Genomic DNA, 8,695 nt, shown 5'->3' on the forward strand with positions numbered 1-8,695 from the left:
AGGAAAACACGGGATGCTCATCATAGTTGAAATAAACAAGCAGGACCGGGTTTTTCAAAGCACTTCTTGCCAATATAAACATGTAGGTGAAGAGGCCAAATCCTTAGCACAGCTCAGCATCCACTTTTTTTTCCCCTCACTCTGTAACTTACCACAGTAATGTTTACACCACTGCAGAATCCCTCTGCTGGCCTAGCTTTTACCATCTGTTATTAGGACATTTTGATGTAAGGGATCTTGGCAACAACCAACCATATTTTCCCATGGAAATTCCAGCATACAGATGACATTTCTGAGATGCAAAAGCATGTGTACTTGAAGGTTTTTCTCCTTCTTTCATAGGAATTGAGGAAGTAAAAGTGAGCATTTTTACTGGAAGGGGACCTTGCAAGTTATTACTTGCCCACCAGAAAAACTGATTTATCTTTGTTATGCGAAAAGTTCCTATTTATAGTGTGTAAGACTTGCTATATAAATGTCCAATTGTAACTCATCTATTCTTACAAAATAAAGCAGCAGCTGCGTGCACGTATATGGCAGTCCTAGCCCTGCCTTTGCTCTGTAACATTCCTTGCAGTCAAGCTGTACATGCACCAGAGTTCTGTTTGTTTCCTTTTTCTATCATAATCTGCTTAATGTCACATTAAGGAATGAATGAGTACACCTCTAGTAATGGTGGATTGCAAACATGCAGTTCACCCTGCATACCAGGAAGGGTGTCAAGCCCACAGGAAAAACACAAGTGTTAAAAGCACAATAGGTGACAAGTATGAGCCAGAGCCCTTTGCATTCAAAAGAGACTCCTCCTGGCTTGGTGTGGTTTTGGATCAAAACTAGAATATTATTCTGTGTAGCTGCAAAGAGAATAGGGAAAGTGAGTGGATAAGGACAGGAATCTGCTGAGAAAGGTTATCCAGCTGCAAAATGTAAAGTTGTGAACGCTGTTCAAGAATCACTATGTAATTTAAAAATTGTATTGAAAGTGTGATTTTATTTTTATTTTTTTTTTAATTTGTTTTGACTGCTGGCAACTAAAATGGTAGCTCAGAAAAAGACCATTCTGGAAGAAGGGGAATAGACATACTTTGAGCCAATACTTGTTAGTGTCAACATGATCATACTGCATTGTCCATAAACATACAACATGGATATTAAAGGAGGAAATGTATTTCTAGAACCTGCTGTGCCATGCAGTAAGTTGCTATTAACTATCTATTTTAGTATTAACAGTGCACTAGACACCCTGTTGCTCAGTAAGATAGGAGAAAGGAGAGTGAGCCACTGCTATTGTAAACTTGCATTGCCACAGTGAAGTCAGTGCCTTCTGATCTGGAAGAGGGCACAAAATGAGTACCTGATGTTCTCTGGCCCTCACTCTGGTGTAAACTGGGGACAGCTGATGTTTTATAAAAAAGGAACTTCAAAACTTTCCACTGTAAAAACCTCCCCCAACAAAATTGCAGATCTTGAGTAATACAGGACTTGTTTCATCTGTACTACCCTCCAGAAACACCAGGGTCCAGCAGAACTGGGGAGACCCTGGGCCTGTTCTTCAGAAGATGTTGGCTGGCTGGAGAACAGCAAGGAACACTGCAGAGAGGAGTGCAACAGCCAGTGCAAGAATGTGACCACTATGAGCTACACTGGTTTCTCTAAAGGCCTCCCTCACCTCTCCATCCTGCTGTCCCTGCACTCAAATAGCTCAAAACCTTGTCTGTGCTGTCCTGGCCTTACCCTCACTGTTTGTTTGTTTCAGATATGGAGACAAAAAGAGCAGAAGCCCTCTTCAATGACAGTAAGTGAGGGCTTTTTAAGCCTGGGAAATCTCTGATTGTTTTAATTAGCATTAATAGTCTCTAAGCACTTTTCACGGCCCTGAAAAGCCTTTTCTTATCCTTCTGTCTAATGAATGTGACCTTGTACTTCACACAGATAAGCCATGTGTTTAGGAATCCTGCTCAGTCACGAGGAAGCCTTTTTTTTAGTGTCTTCTGGGATACTTAGGATGACTGGCCTGAAAACTGGTGATGGGGTAAAAAGTCTACACCCACTGCTGAGTTCTCTGGTCATTTTTTCCAGTAGTGAGATGTTTCTTCTGTTAAAAATATCAGCAATTTTATGAGAAAAGATCAAATGATGAGAAAAGAACAAGAGCTGAGGGCTCTACACAAATCCCCAGTGTTGGGTAGAGAAGAGATGTGCAGGTCCTGCTGGTGCCTATGGCACGCTTCTGCCTCCAGCAGTGCTGGTGTGGAAGGCGGAGAGTGCATCTTACACGTAAACTCGGCCGTCTAGGAAAGAACTAACTTAGCCAGTGAGGGACAAGCACTGTAATGTTCAGTAAACAAACATTTGTTTATTTACTAGCCTGATCTGGTTGCTGTTGGTACCAGTGAAAGCTTTTACACTGTCTGCTTAATGGTGTGTTTGTACATGCAGACACTAAGCCATGTTTCTGCATGAAAGCTAAGACATTGCAGATGACTCCTAGGTTTATGTAGTAAAACTGAGTAAGCAAGGAGAACTTGCAATAAATAAAGAAATTTAATTGCATGGGCTAGACAACTGCTTAATGTCATGCACAACAGCTAGCTGAAGGGTGTACTATAATGTGCTAAAGGCAGGAGAGTCCTTATCACAGATTTGAGTGCATTTTATATTTGAGCAGATTGCAGTTAGAAGCAATCTCTATTATAAACTGATTAAAACATGTGCTTAAATAGAACACTTCATCAAGTCTAATCCTGCCTACACAGGCTTGTCCTCTGCCTCCCTGATGTAAAGTATAAGAACCACATCTTGGAGCAACGACTGTAGAATCTGTTTCACATATGCTTGTCTTGGATGCTGTAGCATACCAATTCGTCTCCAACTTACTACCTGTTATTTTCCTATAAACAAATTAATGAGATTTATACATGCACATGTACCAGCATGTTCTTCAATTGTTGCTTTAAGGATGGCAGCCTAGCAGAGACCTCTAATGCAGCCTGCGAGTGAGAAGTGCCCCAAAAGCTGGTAGGACTGGGCACATGCGGAAGAGTTTGGAGTAATGGCCTTCTCTGTGCTCTCAGAAATTGGGAATATGTCTTTTTCTTTAGTGTGCATTGGAAGGAAGGAAGGGCCATGAGGAAATGTAAAGAAGTTACATCAGCAAGTGATTATAATGTAAATGTTTTGGATTTCAGAATGGCTAGTAGCACAAAATGTTTCTTATGGAAATAAAAGGCGATACAATTGGTCTTCTCAGGGTAATGCTGTAGAGGTTAGGTTGAGGTAGTTTGGTTTAGAGATGCTTTTAGGCTTTCAGAGAAGGAAGTCAGCTTGCTTGAAAATTTAATAGTTATCTTTGCTTACAAGTTGGGTTTCTTTTAACTCTGAGAGGTTTGATTATTTCCTTAGCAGCAGGCTGTCAAGTAATGGAAGATTAAATAACATCACTTGGTGCTGGTTTTAGGTGCTGGTGTTCTGGAGTACTGATGGAACTCTGAGTTTTTCCCCACGTTTTGAACATTGACTGCTCAGATGGTTGATAGGATTGTGCAGTTTTAGGACCAGTAATTAAGGATTACCACTAGCTTTCAGGAGGGAAACATGTTAGTTAAGACAGTCTTGCCAGTTATTGTATATTCTTCAGTTTTCACACAAAAGTTTTGGACAAGTAGATTTAAATTTCACTGATTTCTTCATTGTGGTTTTATGTCTCAGAACAGGGCAGACTCTACACTGAGCACATGAGCTTCTCGATGTTGTATGACTTTTTTTTCTTTTTTCTTCTCCAAAATCTATGAACAGCTTTCAATCTGCTGTGTTATTGCTGCTACTTTTGACTGTGGGGTACTATTAACATAACCTCATGCAGATCCTAGCAGGAAGGGGCAGAGATTACACTCTGCATGGCTCCAGTGTTTCACTTCTGAGGACTTGAAGGGCCCTGGGGCTGACAGCTCTTCAGAGATGCACTACTGATTTCTGCTTTGTCCCACTCTGGGTCACTGTCTGCAGGAGACAGGCAGTGCAATGGTTTGGATTGTGTTGTCACTATGCAAATAATTCTTAGATTTGTCTCTTTTTAAATGAATTGGTCCTGTCTGTCAACTTTGTTAATGTCTAGCTGAAATTGGGGCCTGGATGGAAACTAGTGGGTCTTGGTCCAGGTAAGAGGGAATTTGATGCTGTTTTGATGGGAGAAGCTGAAGCAGCTCTATCCATTGAGGAATTTTATAAAGCAATGGGGAGCTCCAGCTGCTCCTGAATATCCTGAGTTTAGTGACTGAAACCATGGATATTTTAATTTTTTCTGGGTTTGGAGGGTAATACTTTTTGTCATGGATGCACACTGTGCTGAAAGTATCCATGTCTTTGTCTTCTCTGGCTTGGATTAATGCGATGCTCTTTGCCTGAAGTGCCTTTCCAGGTCTGCTTGCAGACTGCCATTTGTGCAATCCGCAGTTGCCTGTTTCCAGGTGACATCTTGCTGACATAATCTGCATGCATGTGTGGTAAAAAACCATGGCTTGGATCATTCCTATCTTAGATTTTGCCTTGTTCATGTTTTATCCTAATGACAAATTACCTGGGACATTAACAACAAATTCCCTGTGTTTGGGAATTGTCCTGGGTGCATGGTGAAGGTTTTGATTTCTGATTTGGGCTGCTCATGCAGCTAAGCCTGAATGGTTGACCATCATGGCTTTCCACAAGTCAGATGTTCATTCAGGCTTCTAACAGAACGGGTTGTGCATGAGGATCTCTGATTTGGGGGACTGGTGAAAGGTATGTTTTCTTGTTGATGTTAATATTGTTAGAGGACCTAGGTGATGTGTAATTTTACATTTTTTTTTCACAGCCATTGGCAGGCATATTACTCAACAGAAGAATAGCTGATATACTCTTTCCCCTTTTGACAGTCTGTGGGTTACGGCAGAATAGATCAGTCAAGTCAATGGCAAAATCATCATCATTGCGAATAGTCGGTGGGCTGTCTTCTGCAGAGACTGGGGACTGGCCGTGGCAAGCTAGCTTGCAGTACAACAACATCCATCGCTGTGGTGCAACACTCATCAGCAATACCTGGCTTGTATCTGCAGCTCACTGTTTCAGAGAGTAAGTTCCCATCTTAGAATCTGCAGCAGAATGTTCCCCATTCTATGTGTATTATGTTGTGTGGCTTTCCAGATTTGCACCACACCCCTGACTCTTTGCAGGGACACAATTTTTTGCCTTAGAGGAGAAAGTCAGGGTTAAGCAGACACATCACTTGAATATTTCATTGAGAAATTAAAGACTAGGCAGAACTGGCAATTGAGAGTGGAAATCAGTACTCACTTGGCATATTGAGCAAAAAAGTGCAGAGAAGGTAATCTGACTGAAATGGCAGAGTATTTATTTCCTGCTGCACTGAATGTGGAGCTCCTTCATGTTCCAGCTAGGTTGCTGCCACTGCAGGCTGCTACCACAAGTTATAATTCCACATTCCTACCCCTTTATTTAGCCATGCACTCCCAGCTCTTTTTTGTTTCAAGCATGACAATTGTGAAGCTGCAGGGCATGTAAAATGGAACAGACTATTAGTATTCAAAAGGAGTAATGGAGATGAAGAGTTTTCTGGCAGAACAGCTTTTTGATTTGATTATACCCTGCAGCCACACAATGGCTGGACCAAGGACAAGGAGCAGTGGAGGAGTATGAGACCATGGTTGAGGAGGGAATGCAGATTGCCCTCTTCTAGCAGCAGCACAACATCATGCGAGACACTGTGATGTAAAGTGGTGAAAGCCTTAAGAATCTACTAGGTAGCTGGCTTGAAGGAGCTTTATAGCAAAGGTGCTAACCGAGTTTTAAGTCCCGAACACCTTTATTTACAGCTAAATAACAGCACTCTTACCTTTTTCAGCATGGGTCACCCTCAGAAGTGGACTGCAACTTTTGGAGCTCTTTTGAAGCCACCAAGCTTGAAACGATCAATCAAGACTATTATTATTCATGAAATGTACCAGTACCCAGAACATGATTATGACATTGCACTTGTGCAGCTCTCTAAACGAGTTGAGTTTACAAGTAGCGTACACCGTGTCTGCCTGCCTGAGCCATCTCAGACTTTTCTGTACAATACTTATGCTGTCATCACAGGCTGGGGAGCACTTACCAATGACGGTGAGTCCTGAGTCTAACAGGCAACCTGTATGTTGCATAAACAGTGGCTCTGATGTGCTACTGAATTGATACCACTTTTGTAGTATCTATATGTTGTATGGCAGCAAGCCTAATGCTTTGTCTATAAGCAATAGGTTTGTTTAATTGTAAGCAGCAGATTCTTCTTATAAAATTACACTGAACAAAGAGCTACAATCCACTCAAGCAGAAAACAGGAAGAAGACTGTTCTCTTTTTCTAGCCTTTCCATTTCGCATTGTAAATTCTTAAGACATGTAGTCTACTTATGCATGTGTTTACATAGCACCTAGAAAATATTCTCCCAGCCTTAGCCAGAAGCTACAGATAACTCTGGGCTTTCAGGTAAATGTGCATTGTGAGCTGCAGATAGTGACTGACCCAACCTCACACACTTACCAGGCCACATTAAGATTTAGCAATGGAACCAAAGATATTTTAATTTTGTATCATCTGCTCAAATTGCTAGGTAATTTGTGTTCCATGGTATTATATGGAATATGTATAAGGCACCTAGGTACCATGCAATTGTTACTTCTGTCTTAATGGTACAGCTCTTAAGACTGTGAGTATGTACATTTTCCTTAAGGGCCTAACCTAGACAGATCAACGAGCAAAACCTCTACATTAAACCAAGTCAAGCTGATCCTCCATAAGAGAACATTAAATACTCTTCCTGTATCTTAACTACTGCAAAGTAATTCTGTTAATAAATATCCAAACTGTACTATCCCTTAGGTCCAGCTCCAAATGGTCTTCAGGAAGCAACAGTGAAACTTATTGACTCAAAGACTTGCAACAGAAAAGAAGTGTATGATGGGGACATAACGCCCAGGATGTTGTGTGCTGGATACTTGGAAGGAGGGGTAGATGCTTGTCAGGTAACTCGAGCTGAAAATTAGAAAGGAAAACTATTTTAATCCTGACTCCGGTATCTGGTTGACCAGATCTTAACTGACAATATATTAGTCCTTTATGTGGGCTCCCTTAATTCAAACAGGAATTAAGTTGTAAAATGAAATAGCATTTAGTGCACACGATTTAGCACATAAAACGCATACAGAGAGCTAAATTATCATAATATTCAGAATTTAAACCTTTCATAGCATGAAATTAAATTCTTATTCTGTAACTCAAAAAAGCTGCTACAAGCCCATTTGCTTCTCATAATTCCTTGTGTGTGAAAACTAACAATATGGTTGCAAAGGGATATGGCAGGGAATTGACAGAGATACTAAATGCTGAAATAGTAAATATGAGCTAAAAATTAAATGTCTCAAGTAATCAAGACAAACATCTATGCAGCTTGGAAGGAAGAAGCTTAAGAATGTAGCAGTTAAATAGCCAGCAAAAACACACTATCACTTGTTGAAATTAAAGTCTGGATCATCTCAATAGAGATGTGTTATATGACCTTTGGTAACAGGCTTGGATCAGATGAAGGAAAACTCTCTGAAACAAAGATAAGTAAAAGGAAGCTAAGTGTAAATAGAATGGTAAGGATACACGTGGTGCAGGTTTGCAAATGCTGCAAGGAAACGTTTATGTTCGAACAAAAGTATTTCCATAATGATAACTTTAAAAAACATGATTTCTGTTATTTACAAAGAATGTACTCCTAAGTGCTGGTTCAAAACAGACTCTTTCCAGAATCGCAGTCCTACAGATTTGTGCCCATAGTAAAACTTGCTGCAGAACAAGTCTGTGAGGCTCAGTTCCTCTGTTCCTGGCTGGTTCAGCATTTAGGAGACCTGCACGGAAAGGTGCATTTTGGTGGAAGATGGGGAATTTGGTCTGTTGGGTGAGGATTGCCTTTCAGCCTGTAAGGTTTCCAGTTTAAATATTATTACCATGTCATGCTATTAACAGTATCTGAATTCACTGTTTGAAAGTGGCTAGTATCTTAAGGAGATATTGTCTAATTAGAAGACCAAGTTCTTGATGAAATCTATATTGAAATGGTATTATTGCAAGTGACTAAAAGAATTTGTTGTAAGATCAGTGGTTACTGGGGAGGGGGGAAAAGTTCCTCTTGGCTTACTTTGTTGTATATATTTGTGCTTCCCTCCTTTGTCTGAGGAGGAAGACAAGGCAGGTGGGAAGCAGCGTTTCACAAAACAGAAGAGAAGCTTTTTTCCTTTTTACTGTAAAACCACGGAGACAGGTCAGGAGGTTCCACGGCAAACAGGAAAAAGCCACTGAGTTCCGACTCAAGTTTCAAGAACAACCTGCATTCCGCACAAATGGCAGCTCTTGAAATACTGTTTGCTTTCTTTTTTTGGGCACACCCTCCTGTCCATGGAGGGAATTGTATTTTCCCTTCTGATCAATTAAACCTCTTTTTTCCCTTCTTTCTCTAGGGGGACTCTGGGGGACCACTGGTTACTCCAGACTCTAGACTGATGTGGTACCTCGTTGGAATAGTGAGCTGGGGAGACGAATGTGCCAAACCAAATAAACCTGGAGTTTACACACGAGTGACTTATTTCCGTGAGTGGATTACCTTGAAAACTGGCATCTAA

General features: G+C 40.9%; 1 protein-coding gene across 1 annotated transcript in view; it reads left to right on the top strand.

Annotated features, from left to right (window-relative positions):
• Positions 1-8,695, top strand: part of LOC115610540 (transmembrane protease serine 11E-like) — a 42,656-nt gene extending 33,961 nt beyond the window's left edge. Inside the window, exons 6-10 of the mRNA XM_030492227.1 lie at positions 1,757-1,795; positions 4,911-5,106; positions 5,897-6,156; positions 6,912-7,054; positions 8,534-8,695. Of these exons, the coding sequence (XP_030348087.1) occupies positions 1,757-1,795; positions 4,911-5,106; positions 5,897-6,156; positions 6,912-7,054; positions 8,534-8,695 (800 nt within the window). The remainder of the gene's footprint in view (positions 1-1,756; positions 1,796-4,910; positions 5,107-5,896; positions 6,157-6,911; positions 7,055-8,533) is intronic.

This window comes from Strigops habroptila, chromosome 7 (genome assembly GCF_004027225.2).
Source record: "Strigops habroptila isolate Jane chromosome 7, bStrHab1.2.pri, whole genome shotgun sequence".
Lineage (NCBI taxonomy): Eukaryota > Metazoa > Chordata > Aves > Psittaciformes > Psittacidae > Strigops > Strigops habroptila.